The 17604-nt window shown below is 45.0% G+C and overlaps 1 protein-coding gene across 9 annotated transcripts in view; it reads left to right on the forward strand.

The window, feature by feature from the left end:
* Positions 1-17604, forward strand: part of LOC125126453 (protocadherin gamma-C4) — a 172466-nt gene that overhangs the window by 30607 nt on the left and 124255 nt on the right. The window contains exons 1-2 of one of the 9 annotated variants that reach the window (XM_047778885.1): positions 447-3222; positions 3505-3760. The exons of 5 other annotated variants lie outside the window; for them this stretch is intronic. In XM_047778885.1, the coding sequence (XP_047634841.1) occupies positions 799-3222; positions 3505-3543 (2463 nt within the window). In that variant the 5' untranslated portion in view covers positions 447-798 and the 3' untranslated portion in view covers positions 3544-3760. Of the gene's footprint in view, positions 1-446; positions 3223-3504; positions 3761-7754; positions 10419-12576; positions 15176-17604 lie in introns of those variants that run through there. 3 more of the 9 variants (XM_047778872.1, XM_047778873.1, XM_047778882.1) reach the window with 3 other exon arrangements.

A 17604-nucleotide genomic window follows, 5' to 3' on the forward strand; every position in this document is an offset into this window, starting at 1 on the left:
ATTCTAAGACATTATATCTGTATAATCTGGACAATTAAGTGGTTTACATAGTTTCAATATGGTCAACTCTAAACTATTCTATATACACATATATGTGTGTGTGTGTTTTCACTGTAGCCTATGTGTTTTCACTTCCTTTGCATGTGCTTTAAAGTATACACAAATATTTGCTAATTGAGGCAGTTCTTCATCTATATGTTAATAAAACTAGGTAATTACATCTAAAAATGCCAATTATCATAAGCTAGTAGTGGATTAGTTCCAAACATGTTTGTGGTTTTTGGTTCTGTTTTTGAAAATGAAACAACTATAGCGATGACAAAGGGTGGATTTCAAGATTTACAGAAAAGTGTAAAAGTATTTGTGTTCTCCCTGCCCTAAGTGATGTCATAAAAATAAGTGTTATTCCATGGAACATATAAGATTTTCAAAATACACTATTTTATTCTTCCAAATGCTTCTCATTCTTGGGGAGAGAAATTTTGAGCGTCATCTCTGCAGACTAGCAGAAATAAGATCTTAGGTGTATGATGGTTTCCACAGAAGGGTGCAGTTTTAAGTTAGGACTCTAAGCGTCGCTGTTCACCAACCCGGGTAAGGAAAGCAATGAGAACTGGCGTTATATCCTCCAACCACAAAGCAGATCTTACAAGAAAGCTCTGCAGCTGCGCGGAAATCCTGCCCTAAAATGATCGCCGCTTGTTTATGAACCTTGACCTCCAATTCTGAGAAGCCCCAAATTGATGCAAACCAGTACCTCCTACTCATAATCCCAGGGAAGTCCAGAACGAGCCAGTAATGGCAATTCTGCAACGGCGCCCGCGCCGGCACCACCGCAGGTTAGTCCTGTTTTTCATGCTCTTGGGGATGCTGTGGGGAGCCAGAGCCGGGCAGATACGTTACTCCATTTCTGAGGAGCTGGAAAAAGGCTCCTTCGTGGGCAACATCGCCAAGGATCTGGGGCTGGAGCCCCGCGAGCTGGGGGAGCGCGGAGTCCGCATCGTCTCCAGAGGTAGGACGCAGCTTTTTGCTCTGAACGCGCGAAGCGGCAGCTTGGTCACCGCGGGCCGCATAGACCGGGAGGAGCTCTGCGCCCAGAGCGCGCGGTGCCTGGTGAGTGTTAATATCCTTGTTGAGGATAAATTGAATCTTTATTCCGTAGAAGTGGAAATAGTGGACATTAATGACAATGCACCCCGATTCTTGAGGGAGGACTTGGAAGTGAAAATTATCGAAAACGCAGCCCTATCCTCTCGGTTTCCACTAATGGAGGTCTATGACCCGGATGTGGGAGTGAACTCTCTGCAGGGCTTCAAGCTCAGCGAGAATAGTCACTTTTCAGTGGACATGCCAAACCAAGCTGATGGGCCCAAATACCCGGAGCTGGTGCTGGAGCGGGCCCTGGATCGGGAGGGAGAGGCCATTCACCAGCTGGTCCTTACTGCCATGGATGGTGGTGACCCTGTCCGCACAGGCATGGCTCGAATTCTGGTAACTGTCCTAGATGCAAATGACAATGCTCCGGTGTTCACTCAGCCTGTGTACCGTGTGAGTGTTCCTGAAGATCTGCCAGTAGGTACCCCAGTGTTGTCGGTAAATGCCACGGACCAGGATGAAGGACTCCATTCGGAAGTCACATACTCTTTCGTGAGGATAACAGACAAGATCTCAAAGACTTTCTGCTTGAATGTTTTGACCGGAGAAATAACGACTTCTGCAAATCTAGACTATGAGGACTCCAGCTTTTATGAGCTGGATGTCGAAGCCCGGGATCGGCCAGGTCTACTAGATAGAGCCAAAGTCTTCATAACTATCTTGGATGTGAATGACAATGTCCCCGAAGTGGTAGTGACATCTGGAAGCAGATCAGTTGCTGAAAGTACACCTCCAGGCACAGTGATCGCTCTTTTTCAAGTATATGATCGGGACTCTGGACCAAATGGCCTGGTAACATGTTCTATCTCAAGAAGCCTACCATTTGAACTGGAAAAATCGGTGGACAATTATTATCGATTAGTGACCAATACAGTTCTAGATCGAGAGCACGTGTCCATGTATAACATCACTGTGACAGCGACAGATGAAGGAAGGCCGCCTCTGTCTACAGAAATCCTCATCTCCCTAAACGTGGCAGACATCAATGACAACTCACCTGCCTTTCCCCACGCCTCCTACTCCGTCTACATCCCTGAGAACAACCCCAGAGGTGCCTCCATCTTTGCAGTGACTGCATACGACCCTGACAGCCGTGAGAATGCCCAGGTCACCTACTCCCTGGCTGAAGACACCATCCAGGGGACACCTCTGTCTTCCTACATCTCCATCAACTCTGACACTGGGGTCCTGTATGCCTTGCTCTCCTTTGACTATGAACAGTTTCGTGACCTGCAGTTGAGAGTGATTGCGAGTGACAGTGGGGACCCACCCCTCAGCAGCAATGTGTCTCTGAGCATATTTGTGCTGGATCAGAATGACAACACGCCTGAAATCCTATACCCCGCCCTCCCCATGGATGGCTCCACGGGTGTAGAGCTGGCACCCCGCTCCGCAGAGCCCGGCTACCTGGTGACCAAGGTGGTGGCGGTGGACAGAGACTCGGGCCAGAACGCCTGGCTGTCCTACCGCCTGCTCAAGGCCAGCGAGCCTGGGCTCTTCGCGGTGGGGCTGCACACGGGCGAGGTGCGCACAGCGCGGGCCCTGCTGGACAGAGACGCCCTCAAGCAGAGCCTGGTGGTGGCGGTCCAGGACCATGGCCAGCCCCCGCTCTCGGCCACCGTCACACTCACCGTGGCCGTGGCTGACAGCATCCCAGATGTCCTGGCCGACTTGGGCAGCTTAGAGATCCCACACCACTCTGACACTTCAGGCCTGACACTGTACCTGGTGGTGGCGGTGGCTGTGGTCTCCTGTGTCTTCCTGGCCTTTGTCATCGTGCTGCTGGCGCTCAGGCTGAGGCGCTGGCACCTGTCGCGTGTGCTCCAGGCGTCAGGAGGTGGACTGGGTGGCGTGCCCGCCTCCCACTTTGTGGGCGTGGATGGGGTGCGGGCTTTCCTGCAGACCTATTCCCACGAGGTGTCGCTCACCGCGGACTCGCGGGGGAGCCACATGATCTTCCCGCAGCCCAACTATGCAGACACGCTCATCAGCCAGGAGAGCTGTGGGAAAAGCGAGCCTCTTTTGATTCAGGAAGATATTTGCAAAGAGCAAGACTCCCTTGTTCAGGTGAGGTGATTACTTTTACTGGTTTTATTTGAAGAGGAAAGATTAAAATTGTCTTTGATCAGTGCTTAGTTTTCTTAGCCTTTGCAGTGAATCATATAGTTTTGAGATTTTTCTTTTATATCTGTAGAGGTGTATCAAATCTTAGTTTACTAGAATTTCACCAAAAAAACTTATTTATTGAAGTATAGTTGATTTACAATGTTGTGCTAGTTTCTGATGTACAGCAAAGTGACCCAGGCATGCATTTATATACATTCTTCTTCTTACATTATCATTCATCAGGTTCTTTCCCAAGAGACTGGATGTAGAACCCTGTGCTAGTCAGTAAGACCTCGCGGCTTATCCACTCTGAATGCAATAGTTCGCATCTACGCACCCCAAACTCCCAGTCCATCCCTCTCCCCATCTCCCTTGGCAACCACAAGTCTGTTCTCTATGTCTTTGAGTCTGTTCTGTTTTGTGGACAGGTGATTTAAGAATTTTCTTCACTTCTCTTCTCTTGGAAAGCTTTTTGTGCCTTAGGTTGCATAATCTCACTTGTTAGGGTTTTTTTTTTTTTTCCCCTATTATGTGATGTCGTTGAGATTCTTCATTTTTCCAATGTGAAAAAACTGAATTACTGCCTCTATTAAAGATCAAGATCTTGGTTTTTTCTCAATAGTAATTAATAGCAAGTGTCTTCTAAAATGATGGGATATGTAAGAGGAATCAAAAATTACTTTTATGCAAGATAAGAGTAACTGATGTGTGTACCAGGAAACACCTGAGCTTTGATGTTAGAAGACCTCAGTAATACTCCTGAAACTATCTGTTATTTGAGCCAAAGTATCTATAGTCTTCCAATTAAAATGTAAGTTAAAAAACCTTGTCTTATCCATCTCAAACTAACTCTTGGAAAATAAAATAATTTTATTTAAAAAATTTCAAACTATAAAGCAATAGGAGCAAGTATTTGTTGACATCACCATTATTATAATTTTGGGTTCTTAACAAATATCTGTAAGCATCTGATGCTGCGTGCCTACTACAATGTTTTCTGCAATCTTTGTTTGATAGTATTTGAAAATGAAAATTAATTTTTAAATGTGCTAATTTGTGTCCACTTACAAGATATAGCTCTAAAAGTAAAGGACCAGTAAATGGGAGAATGAATAATTAATAATATTCAAATAAGAATTTTAATAATTGAGAATACTTAATCCCAATAAAGTAAGGCTTGTCATGAGGAACTCCATTCAAATATTTAAGCCAATAAAGAACTGTTGACGTTTTAAAAAATGGTTAGTCTAATTCATCATGGCCCAAAGGTGTAAATGAAATATGGCTTGGTTAGTAGAAACAAGCAAAGCTTAGAGTTCTTAAAGTTGTTCTAACAGAAAATAGAATGCCTAGGAGTTAGGAGATTCTATCATTGGGAGTTCTCAAAAGTAAGCTGATGGCCCTGGGATTAATAAAATACAATGAAGGAGATAAAATAATTTGATGGAGTTCCTGCTGTGGTGCAGAAGGTTAAGAATCTGACTGCAGTAAGTCCTGTTGCTGCTGAGACTCAGGTTCAATCCCTGCCTAGTGCAGTGGGTTAAAGGATCCAGTGTTGCTGCAGGTGCACAAGTGTAGGTCACAATTGCAGCTCGAATTCAGTTCCTGGACCCAGAACTTCCATATGTCCTCGATGTGGCCATAATAATAATAATAACAATAATAATAATAATAATTTGATAAGTTGTTGAACTTCATGATAGCCAAGATATTTTCCAATCCTGAGCTTAGGATTCTACTATTTGGTAATATAATGGATTTGCCACTTGTGCGTCTAAATTTGATATGCACATGCATAGTAAACAATTGAGATGATATCTTGAAAATGAATGAAATTGTCCGTATTTATAAAGAAAGATAATATTGAGTTGACATCTTTAAACAAGCTGCTAAGTGGAACACACATTTTTCTAAATGAATATTGTGGTATTTACATTTCAGCAGTTCTTACAGAATTATTTATTTCAAGATTCCAAATGTGTATGACTAACCAAGAGATTCCAATCATACGTATTTCAAATCTAATTTGTTTGGACATTTCTGATATAATTCTTTGATGGTTTAATCAGAATGTAATAGTGAATAATTTTAAAGAACTTGAATCTTGGACATTGGTCATGGGAGTCAGATGGTCTCGTATAAATATTAAGGTTTCATGCACTCTGAGAGTAAATGTTATTCTAGTATATCACCAATTCCAGATTGCTGCAGCAATGTTGGATCCTTAACCTGCTGTGCCACAAGGGAACTTCCAATAGAAACTTTTTAAAATCAGTAGTAGACTAGGGAGTTCCCATTGTGGCTCAGCGGTACCTAGTATCCATGAGGATTTGGGTTCATTCCCCAGCCCCACTCAGTAGGTTAAGGATCTGGCATTGCCACAAGCTGTGGTGTAGGTCGAAGATGTGTCTTGGATCTGGCATTACTGTGGCCAGACCAACAGCTGCAGCTTGGATTCACCCCTAGCCTGAGCCTGGGAACTTCCATATTCTGCTAGTGCTGCCCTTAAAAAAAAAAAAAAAGTAGAATAAGGAGTTCCTGCTGTGGCACAATGGGATTGGTGGCATCTCTGCATTGCCAGGATGCAGGTTCAATTCCTGGACCCAGTAGTGACTCCTGGCCTGGAAACTCCATGTGCTGCAGGGCGGCCAAAAAGAGAAAAAAAAAATAGAATAAGGGACAAATATGAGGTGACATTATGAATTTTGAGGTATAAGGTAGAGAAAAAATCACAGTATTAGGAGCTATGATATCTGGATGTGAATGTTTTGTTTGAAAATATCTGGAAGTACTAGCCATCTTTAATGGCCGTATATACTTTGATCAACAAGAAATTCAAAATTGCTACTAAACAAATAGTTTTAAATGCTTGTTTATGTAAATAATCTGAGTTCCTCATATCGGTTCCTTTGAACAAAAAAAAAGTTATTTCATCTACTTGGTGAAAGCAAAACTAGTATGAATTATTTTGGTAGCATTTCATTAAAAGTATTCCCTATATTTTGGTAATGCCATCAGAGGGCAAAAAATAGATTACTTAGGAACGTCTCACCAACCAAGCTAAGCATTTTCAGTGTTAAATCTGGTTCTTCCTGGTGCTGCTGATTACTCCTCAGGGCTTGATATAATTTACAAAGAAAGACTATTTCTTGCCAGGTCTTCATTTCAGAACAGGTTACTCTTTTCTCCAACTATGTGGAAGGAACTTTGTTTTATTTCTACCAACTGTGTATAACCTCGGATCCACCAACAGTTGAGTTTTACTTCATTAACATCAGTGGAGCAGTGAGTACCTCTTAGGATCCTCTGAGGACACTCCTGCATGATGCTCAAAGGCTATTTAGAGACCCATCTTCCCAGTTATTCTGAAATAGGGTAGGATGATTATTCAAATTGCATTATGAAAAGAAGCGGTGAAACTAACACCCATTTTCTTATGAGTCCACAGCCAGTAGAATCTGCATATTTCTGTCTTATGTACAAAAAAATGAGTTGCTTCTCTAGCCAATTGTTGCTGCTTGGTTTTCTACCTCATCTCTAATGGCACTTTTTGATCATAAAGCATCAACCAGAGCCAGCAATTATTCCCCTTTTTCTTCTTAGAAGAGTGGGAGTGAGGATATTTGTATTCCAATGTTGGTTGTACAATTATATATAGTCAAAGATAAAACAATTTCCTCTCATTTTTAAAATTATTAAAATGAAGGTATTGGACTAAACCATCTCCAAGTTTCCATTTCATAAAAACTTTATTAAATTACCTCTCTGTATTTTAAAGAAAAAGTTGACTCTCTTTCTTGCATGGTGGAGTCTAGAACATAGTAAATGCTCAACATTATTTAATTAATTTAAATTTACTATATGCTGTATAAACAGTTTCTATATAACACATTTATTATGTATATATACACCTTTTAAAAACAAATCAGGGGTTCCCATCGTGGTGCAGTGGAAGCGAATCCAACTAGGAACTATGAGGTTGGGGGTTCAATCCTTGGCCTCGTTCAGTGGGTTAAGGTCTGGCATTGCCATTAGCTGTGGTGTAGGTTGCAGACACGGCTTGGATCTGGCGTTGCCATGGCTATGGTGTAGGTTGCCAGCTGTCGCTCAGATTAGACCCCTAACCTGGGAACCTCCATACGCCACGGGTGCAGCCCTAAAAAGACAAAAATAAATAAATAAATAAAAATAAATCACACTTTTTAACCTTCAATGACTTATTTTTATCTAGTCAAAAAAGTGTGAGGCAGTGTCCAAGAATGATTTCAAAGTTGTGACGCAGAGGAGAGACTTTAAAAAAAAATTATTCTGAATTAATAAATACCCATCCATGAACATTGTTGCATTAATTCAGTTTCTTAAAATTTATTTTTAAGTGATAATCAGATGTGTATTAGTTGAAGAAATAAAAATGGGAGGACTTTGAAAGATAAAATAACTTTCTGCACAATCAGTTACTGCGCTTCTGTGGTGCAGTAACTTAGTACGGACTCTGAGCGCCGCTGTTCACCAACCAGGGGAAAAATGGTTCAAAAGATCCGCCAGAACCACTGAGCTTTTACAGCACAAAGAAACGCCAGATTGAAACAAACTCTTGCAAGCTGCAATAAACTCAGGCTCTATACTCCTGGATTCTGGGCTCCTTTTCCGAATACCGAGCGCTCCACGCAGACATACTGGCATCCAGAAGCACGACAGGAAGAGGCCAGTGTCTAGAGATCAGCAGGACAAGAATGGCGGCTCCGCAGAGGGCTGGGGACTGCAGGGGACTCCTCCTGCTCTCCATCCTCCTGGGCACCCAGAGCAGAGTTTGGGCAGGACGTATTGTCTACTCCGTGCCGGAGGAGACAGACACTGGGTCTTTTGTGGGTAATATCGCCAAGGATCTGGGGCTGGAGCCCCGCGAGCTGGGGGAGCGCGGAGTCCGCATCGTCTCCAAAGGTAGGACGCAGCTTTTTGCTCTGAACGCGCGAAGCGGCAGCTTGGTCACCGCGGGCCGCATAGACCGGGAGGAGCTCTGCGCTCAGAGCGCGCGGTGCCTGGTGAACTTTAACATCCTGATGGAAGATAAAATGAATCTTTATCCTATAGAAGTGGAAATAATGGATGTTAATGACAACTCTCCTAAATTCTTGACAGAAGAAATGGATGTGAAAATAATGGAGAATACAGCTCCTGGGGTGCGATTTCCATTAAATGAGGCTAGGGATCTAGATGTGGGCACGAACTCTCTCCAGAGCTACCATCTCAACCCCAATCACCACTTCTCCCTGGTCGTGCAAACTGGAGACGATGGAACTAAATATCCGGAATTAGTACTGGAGCGGGCGCTGGACCGGGAGGAAGTGGCAGCTCACCACCTCCTCCTCACAGCCTCTGACGGCGGCGACCCACCCCGATCTGGGACAGCCCGTGTCCAAGTAACAGTGGTGGACGTGAATGATCACGCACCAATCTTCTCTTTACCCCAGTACCAAGTAACTGTCCCTGAGAACGTGCCAGTGGGCACAAGACTACTCACGGTAAACGCTGTCGACCTGGATGAGGGAGTCAATGGGGAAGTGACATATTCTTTTCGGAAAATAACTCCAAAAATTCTACAGATATTCCAGCTGAACTCCCACACTGGAGAATTGTCAACTTTAGATGGCCTAGATTATGAAGACTCTAGCTACTATGAAATGGAAGTTCAAGCTCAGGATGGTCCTGGTAGTATGACCAGGGCTAAAGTACTGGTCACAATTTTAGATGTGAATGACCATGCCCCAGAAGTGACGCTAACATCTGTGAGCAGCTCGATTCCTGAAGACACTCCTCCTGGAACAGTGATTGCTCTTTTCTATCTCCAAGACCGAGATTCAGGGAAGAATGGCCAGGTGACCTGCACTATTTCAGAAGATCTGCCTTTTAAGTTAGAAAGATCAATAGACAATTATTACAGGTTGATGACAGCAAAAAACTTAGACCGGGAAAATTTCTCTGTGTATAACATCACACTGAAAGCCACAGATGGTGGAAGCCCACCTTTATCCACGGAAACTCACGTTTCCATTAATGTGGCAGACACCAACGACAACCCACCTACCTTCCTCCACTCCTCCTACTCTGTCTATGTTCCTGAGAACAACCCCAGAGGTACCTCCATATTCTCCGTGACTGCATATGACCCTGACAGCAATGAGAACGCCCGAGTCGTGTACTCCTTGTCTGAAGACACTCTCCAGGGGCCGTCTGTATCCTCCTATGTCTCCATCAACTCTGACACTGGGGTCCTGTATGCATTACACTCCTTCGACTATGAGCAGTTTCGTGACCTGCAGTTGAGAGTGATTGCGAGTGACAGTGGGGACCCACCCCTCAGCAGCAATGTGTCTCTGAGCATATTTGTGCTGGATCAGAATGACAACACGCCTGAAATCCTGTACCCCGCCCTCCCCACCGACGGCTCCACGGGTGTAGAGCTGGCACCCCGCTCTGCAGAGCCGGGCTACCTGGTGACCAAGGTGGTGGCAGTTGACAGAGACTCGGGCCAGAACGCCTGGCTGTCCTACCGCCTGCTCAAGGCCAGCGAGCCCGGGCTCTTCGCGGTGGGGCTGCACACGGGCGAGGTGCGCACAGCGCGGGCCCTGCTGGACAGAGACGCCCTCAAGCAGAGCCTGGTGGTGGCGGTCCAGGACCACGGCCAACCCCCTCTCTCGGCCACCATCACGCTCACCGTGGCAGTGGCTGACAGCATCCCCGACGTCCTGGCTGACCTGGATAGCCTCGAGTCTCCTGCCAGCCCCGATGACTCAGGCCTGACGCTGTACCTGGTGGTGGCGGTGGCGGCAGTCTCCTGTGTCTTCCTGGCCTTTGTCATCGTGCTGCTGGCGCTCAGGCTGAGGCGCTGGCACCTGTCGCGTGTGCTCCAGGCCTCAGGAGGCGGACTGGGTGGCGTGCCCACCTCCCACTTTGTGGGCGTGGACGGGGTGCGGGCTTTCCTGCAGACCTATTCCCACGAGGTGTCGCTCACCGCGGACTCGCGGGGGAGCCACGTGATCTTCCCGCAGCCCAACTATGCGGACACGCTCATCAGCCAGGAGAGCTGCGGGAAAAAGGATCCCTTGTTAACATCCATAGATTTCCATGAATGTAAGGATGAAGCCCAAAGTATTCAGGTGAGTTCAGTCATTCATTTATCTTTATATCCTCGAAGAATTATATTTTCTGTAAATTTCTTTATTGTTTTTAAAAATAAGTGATTTGAAGATGGGGTAAAAAAATACTTTCAAGAGGTAAAGCAAGATTAATAGTTCATTTCAGTGGTGATTCTTTAATGTGGAACCCTTCTTGACATGGGTTTGATGTCATATTCATAGTGAAAGCAGCTTGACAAGATTGTAAGTGGATTATCACATTTTAATACCTTCTACCTGTGTTCCCCATGATGTTCTTAATTCATATATGTTCTAAATGAGAAGGAATCAAGTCTTTCTCATTGCACTAGGTTAGCGAGAAAGTACACCTCAGCCTTCTCAGAATTCTCTTTGGATTAGATCCATAAATTCTTAAAGATATTTTCTGTCTGAAGTTTTTTTTCTATATCCTGCTTCTGTTTCCACGTACCTCCATTTGGTGGCCTTTAAAACCTCAGTAGCTCTTGATCTATTTAAACCATAAAAATCTATTAAAGTCTGGCCTCGGTAGACACTTAGCTGGATTTCTAAAGAACGAAGTGCGTGCTTGTGTGTGTGCATGCTTGCATGTGTGTGTGTGTGTGTGTGTGCGTCAGGTTTTACTAAGATCTTTGTCAATGACAGACATGGAGTCTAAAACCACACTAAAGGTCATTGTTCAAAACCAGTAAAATATAACATCCAATAAAATGTCATTTCAAGTGTTATAAGTAATATTTATGAAATAGGCTGTTGCGTGTTATTACCCCAAAATTCTAATGCGCTGCTTTAGTTGATGCAGTCATGCGAAGTGTGTATATGGGCTCTTACAAATGGGAGATTTGGGATGCTGGCTTTTTGAAACAGCTGTCTCATATACTCAAATCCTTGACCAGTAGTGAATTTTACTTTTTGGGTCTGCTAAAAAAATTCAGCTAGAAATAATCTAATCTGGAATTAAGTGCTTTTATACTTGTAACCTATCATTTCAGTGAAATTCAACACATCTGTTGATTAGTGTCAGAAGTAGTTGACTAGGTAATCTTTACTGGGACCTTTTGAGTATTAATTAAGAGCACTTTTTAGCATAATGTGTGTTAGGTGGTATTTTCCATATAATGATCCGTGCAGTCACATGGGAGTATATTGCATACATTCTGCAGTGTTCAGATGTACAATCACATGGGGGAGGACAATGTTACTGACACTCTTTAAAGCAGGTATGTGGTTATCAAGTATTTTAAAAAAGAACCCCCAGCCAAATGTTTTCCATGATTAAAAATATTTTTAAACAAAGGGGAGAAATCACTAAATTCAGTGAGCTATTGCAAATAAATGTTCTAGGGACTGTTCCCTTCAACTGAGGTCATTATGGGATATGATAAATAAAGGAGTGGGAACAAGTGCCTCAGTGCAATAGACTGTGGTCAGTGAGTTTCTGTTGCACAGCAAAATGTATGATTCCTCTGCTGGTTTTAGAGATTCATGGTGCCTTTTGTACCCAGGAAAATAATCATGCAATGGGAAGGAGAGGGATAGGCTCTTTTCTAAAAGGCCGCATCATTTCTTGAAGTGAGATATGAGAAGTGAAAATCAGTAATGTTCTATAAAGAAATCATTGAGACTGTTTTGTAGGAAGAGTGGTAAGTATAAATTGTGCCCTTTCAAGAGACAATTTCAGCGTTACTGTTGCTCTCTGAAAAAAATGAAATGAATTAGCATGGTGATACGGGAAAAAAAGGAAAAATAAGGGGAAGATGGACAAGGAAAGCGTAAAACTTTATCCAATATATCGACAATCAATAAGTATTCAAAATTACTGTGCTCTGAGATCGTTTAAGCCAAGTCTGTGTTATAGTTATCATTCTACACCTGGTGCGAAATTTGAAAGTGGGAAATAATTATGTCAACATACAGATGTTTACATATTAACTCTACCTGATTTACCTAAAAACCTTACAAGGTGGGGTAATGACATTCCTAATAGTACAAATTAAACGTTATTAAATATACAGACGTCTAAAAGGGTCGGTTCCGCTGGGCACACGTTTCTAGTTAAGATAGTTGGTTAAAGGGATGCAGCAGGGGCTGCAGTTTCCCAGTGCGGACTCTGGGCGCCGCTGTTGGCCAAAGTGGAGAGCGAGGCGCTGGCCACCTCCTCGCGCAGCCGCAGCGCACCCTCCCCAGCTCAGACTCGCTCGCTGGAGCCTTCCTACCGCCAACTCCTCTGGCAAAGCAGCAGCCCGGGCGGACCCCCACGCCGGAAATACAGCTCTTCCGAGGCCCGGACAGCTACCACCCGGAGACGGTGTTTGTAATCCGGCGTCTCCAAGCCGGTGAGCAAAGCCGAGGGAGCAAGAGGGATGGGGAGCGGCGCGGGGAAGCGGGGCTGGGCTCCGAGGCGGCCAGGGCTCTTTGCCTGCCTGCTGTCTTTGTTCTGCCTGGCGCTGTCTGAGCAGATCCGCTACAGGATTCCCGAGGAGATGGCCCAGGGCTCGGTGGTGGGGAACCTCGCCAAGGACCTGAGACTCGGTGTCCACGAGTTAGCGACTCGAAACCTGCGCGTCAGTTCGGAGAAGCCTTACTTCGCAGTGAGCGCAGAGAGCGGGGAGTTACTTGTGAGCAGCCGGCTGGACCGGGAGCAGATATGCGGGAAGAAGCCAGCCTGTGCTCTGGAGTTTGAGGCAGTTGCTGAAAATCCACTGAACTTTTATCACGTGAGTGTGGAGATCGAGGACGTTAATGACCACACGCCAAAATTTACGCAAAGTTCCTTTGAGCTGCAAATAAGTGAGTCCACAAAACCTGGTGCTCGATTTATCTTAGGATCTGCCCATGATGCAGATATTGGTACCAACTCACTGCAGAATTACCAGCTCAGTCCTGATGATCATTTCTCACTCGTGGTTAAAGAGAAATTCGATGGCAATAAATACCCTGAGCTGGTACTGAAGACACCTTTAGACAGGGAAGAACAGACGTCCCATCACTTGACTTTGACTGCCTTGGACTTTGGGGATCCACCCTTAAGCAGTACTGCACAGATACGGGTCCTAGTGACTGATGCCAACGATAACCCTCCAGTGTTCAGCCAAGAACTATACAGGGTGGAGCTTCCAGAAAACGTGTTGCCAGGCTCTACTGTGCTCCGAGTGATGGCCACCGACCAAGATGAGGGTGTAAATGCTGAGATCACCTTCTTTTTCACTGAAGCAGACCAGATTACCCAGTTTGACCTGAATTCTAATACTGGGGAAATTACTATTCTAAATGCACTAGATTATGAAGAGGTCAAAGAGTATTCCATAGTTTTGGAAGCAAGGGATGGTGGAGGAATGATTGCCCAGTGTACAGTGGAGATAGAAGTCCTAGATATAAATGACAACGTCCCAGAAGTGATATTCCAGTCTCTACCAGGTCTTATTATGGAGGACACCAAGCTGGGAACACACATTGCTTTGCTCAAAGTTCGTGACAAGGATTCTGGACACAATGGGGAAGTTATGTGTAAATTAGAAGGCCACGTTCCATTTAAAATACTCACTTCTTCAAGAAACACATATAGATTAGTGACAGATGGAGATCTAGATCGTGAGCAGACCCCTGAGTATAACATCACCATCACAGCCACCGACAAGGGCGAGCCGCCCCTCTCCTCCAGCTCAAGCATCACCCTGCACATCGGTGATGTCAACGACAACAGGCCAGTTTTCGAACAGGCCTCCTACGAGGTCCACGTGGCGGAGAACAACCCGCCCGGCGCCTCCATCGCGCAAGTGAGCGCTCGCGATCCCGACCTGGGGCCCAACGGCCACGTCTCCTACTCCATCGTGGCCGGCGACCTGGAGCCGCGCGCGCTGGCGTCCTACGTGTCCGTGAGCGCGCAGAGCGGCGTGGTGTTCGCGCAGCGCGCCTTCGACCACGAGCAGCTGCGCGCCCTGGAGCTGACGCTGCAGGCCCGCGACCACGGCTCGCCCGCGCTCCGCGCCAACGTGAGCCTGCGCGTGCTGGTGGGCGACCGCAACGACAACGCGCCCCGGGTGCTGTACCCGGCGCTGGGGCCCGACGGCTCGGCGCTCTTCGACACGGTGCCGCGCGCCGCGCAGCCCGGCTACCTGGTGACCAAGGTGGTGGCGGTGGACGCGGACGCGGGGCACAACGCGTGGCTGTCGTACCACGTGCTGCAGGCCAGCGAGCCGGGCCTCTTCAGCCTGGGGCTGCGCACGGGCGAGGTGCGCACGGCGCGGGCCCTGGGCGAGCGGGACGCGGCCCGCCAGCGCCTGCTGGTCGCGGTGCGCGACGGGGGCCAGCCGCCCCTGTCGGCCACCGCCACGCTGCTGCTGGTGTTCGCGGACAGCCTGCAGGAGGCGCTGCCGGACCTGGGGGACGCTCCTCCCCCTTCGGACCCCCAGGCGGAGCTGCAGTTGTACCTGGTGGTGGCCTTGGCGCTGATCTCGGTGCTCTTCCTGGTGGCGGTGACCCTGGCGGTGGCCCTACACGTGCGACGCTCCTCCAGGCCCGCGGCCTGGGGCTGCTTTCAGCCTGGCCTCTGTGTCAAGGCCGGGCCCGTGGGTCCCCCCAACTACAGTGAAGGAACGTTGCCCTATTCCTACAACCTGTGCGTTGCCCACACTGGAAAGACAGAGTTTAATTTTCTGAAATGTAGTGAGCCGTTGAGTTCAGGACAAGACATACTTTGTGCTGAGTCACCTGGGGCCTTATTTCCACTTTGTAATTCCAGTGAGTCAACCTCCAACCAGGTGAGTTTCCTGTAAGTATAATCTCTTTTATGCTCTAGACAGTCCTTCATATTCACAGGAAAATACAGGCACATGTCTGTTTTATTTTGCCTTCCTTTATTGTGCTTCTGCTTCTTTTTTTTTTTTTTCCATTTGTATTGAAAGGTTGGCAAGCCTGAGTTAAGCACGTCTGTAGGCACCATTCATCCAACGGTATTTGCTTACTTCACTTCTGTGTCACATTGCGGTAAACCCAAAACGTTTCAAACTCTCATTATATTCGTCACGGTAATCTATGACCAGTGATCTGTGATGTTACTAATGCAAAAACATGTTCAACTCACCGAAGGCTTCAAAGATGATGGTTAGTGGTTTTTAGCAGTAAAGTATTTTTAACCAAGGTACAAACATTTTAACAATATAATGCTATTGCACACTTAAAACATAACTTTTATATGCACTAGGAAACAAAAAAAATTGTGTAACTTGCTTTATTTCACTTTCCCCTTTATTTATTTATTTATTTGTCTTTTTGCCTTTTCTGTGGCTGCTCCTGCAGCATATGGAGGTTCCCAGGCTAGGGGTCAAATTGGAGCTATAGCCCCTGGCCTACGCCACAGCCACGCAGGATCCGAGCTGCATTTGCAAACTACACCACAGCTCACGGCAATGCCGGATCCTTAACCCATGGAGTGAGGCCAGGGAGGATCGAACCCGCAACTTCATGGTTCCTAGTCAGATTCGTTAACCACTGCACCACGATGGGAACTCCTCCCCTTTATTATAGTGGTCTTTACACATGCTCTAGCCTGCCAAAAAGCTCTTATGCCATTCTTCCAGGGAGGCTGAAATCAGAGCAATTATGTGTGTTTTAGTAGTGTCTTACCAGGCTCAGATTTACCAAGTGTGGAAGTTGTGGTTTTATCTACAAGGGAAACATTAGGCAATGTTATAGGGTCTCCCATAAAACCTAATGAGATTTTCCCCTAATTTTTCTTCCTACCGCTTGATATATGATGATTTTTTTCAGTTCAAACATACTGTAAATGGAGAAGTAGGCAGTCATAAACCTTTAAAGAAAAAAATTAAGGTAAAATTAGATATTTTTCTTAATTTGTTTAACTGTCACAGCTTACATACTAATCTGGTATTTTGTTCCCTATATTTACTTCTCTTTCATTTCAAAAGCTCCTAGAATTAGGCCTCTTAACCTGGATTTTTATGACTCACTGTAATTATATTCTTTGTACGATGTGTGTGTGTGTAGAAATCATTTTACTTATCAGTAGGTTCACTATGCTCATCAGAAGATAAAAGCATGTTCTCCTTACTTTCAGCATAGGTTTTCAGGATTAATCTCTGTTGATGCTCATTCTATAGGCTCCTCCATGAAAGAAAAGACGTTTTAGCCTCTGTTGCTCCTCTCACACATGCCTTCTTCTTTTTTTTTTTTTTTTTTTTTTTTTTGTCTTTTCTAGGGCCGCACCCATGGCATTTGGAGGTTCCCAGGCTAGGGGTCTAATTGGAGCTGTAGCTGCCACCCTGCAGCACAGCTCATGGCAATGCTGAATTCTTAACCCACTGAGGGAGGCCAGGGATTGAACCTGAAACCTCATGGTTCCTAGTCGGATTCGTTAACCACTAAGCCACGATGGGAACTCCTGCCTTCTTCTTATTATTCTTTTTTTTTTTTTTTGCCTTTTTGCCTCTGCCTTCTTGTATATAATTTTTGAACTGTCTTTTTTGCAGTTCTGAACTAATCTAGCTAGAGGTTTTCTTGTAATTCCACTATCTCTAGGAGAAAATGGAGTATTGAATTCTATAAATTTTAGGCAAAATTGCCAGTCTTATGTGCACACAAGTAGATACACAAGATGGTAATACATTGTGTATTTATGTGCACACAAGTCAATACACAAGATGGTAACCAGGCTTTTGCTAGGTTTCCCTTAGCAACTGCTTCAATTAATGGCTACTTTACGAACTGCTGAAGAAAAGAGATATTTATTCTTGCATTAGCACTTTTTGACTCCTTAGTGATAATTATGTGTTTCTTACTCTTGTGGTTCTTTCGATCAAAGTACTAGTTAAGGTAACATTAACTTTTGATGATATGTCTACCTTTAACAGTTAACTAAGTCTGCTTACAAATGTAATCATCTCTCATTAGTAGAACAGGATGGAAATTGATTCTTCATCGTATTCATTTGTACCTGTCAAATATTTTCTACTCAAATAGAAAATATATAAAAATTTGAATAAAATAGCAAAACAATATAATCTCTGATAAGACCTGAAAGTAAGAGCACTTATATTAAAATTTCACAATATTAATTTGAAAACATTATTAATATGCGATTAACATGGCATTTTTAAAAGAAAATTAAAAAACAACAACTCTATGGGGAGCTTACTGTAAAGATTAATTGGTTTAAACCAAATAAAACAAC

The sequence above is a fragment of the Phacochoerus africanus genome, chromosome 4 (genome assembly GCF_016906955.1).
Source record: "Phacochoerus africanus isolate WHEZ1 chromosome 4, ROS_Pafr_v1, whole genome shotgun sequence".
In the NCBI taxonomy this organism is placed as follows: Eukaryota; Metazoa; Chordata; class Mammalia; order Artiodactyla; family Suidae; genus Phacochoerus; species Phacochoerus africanus.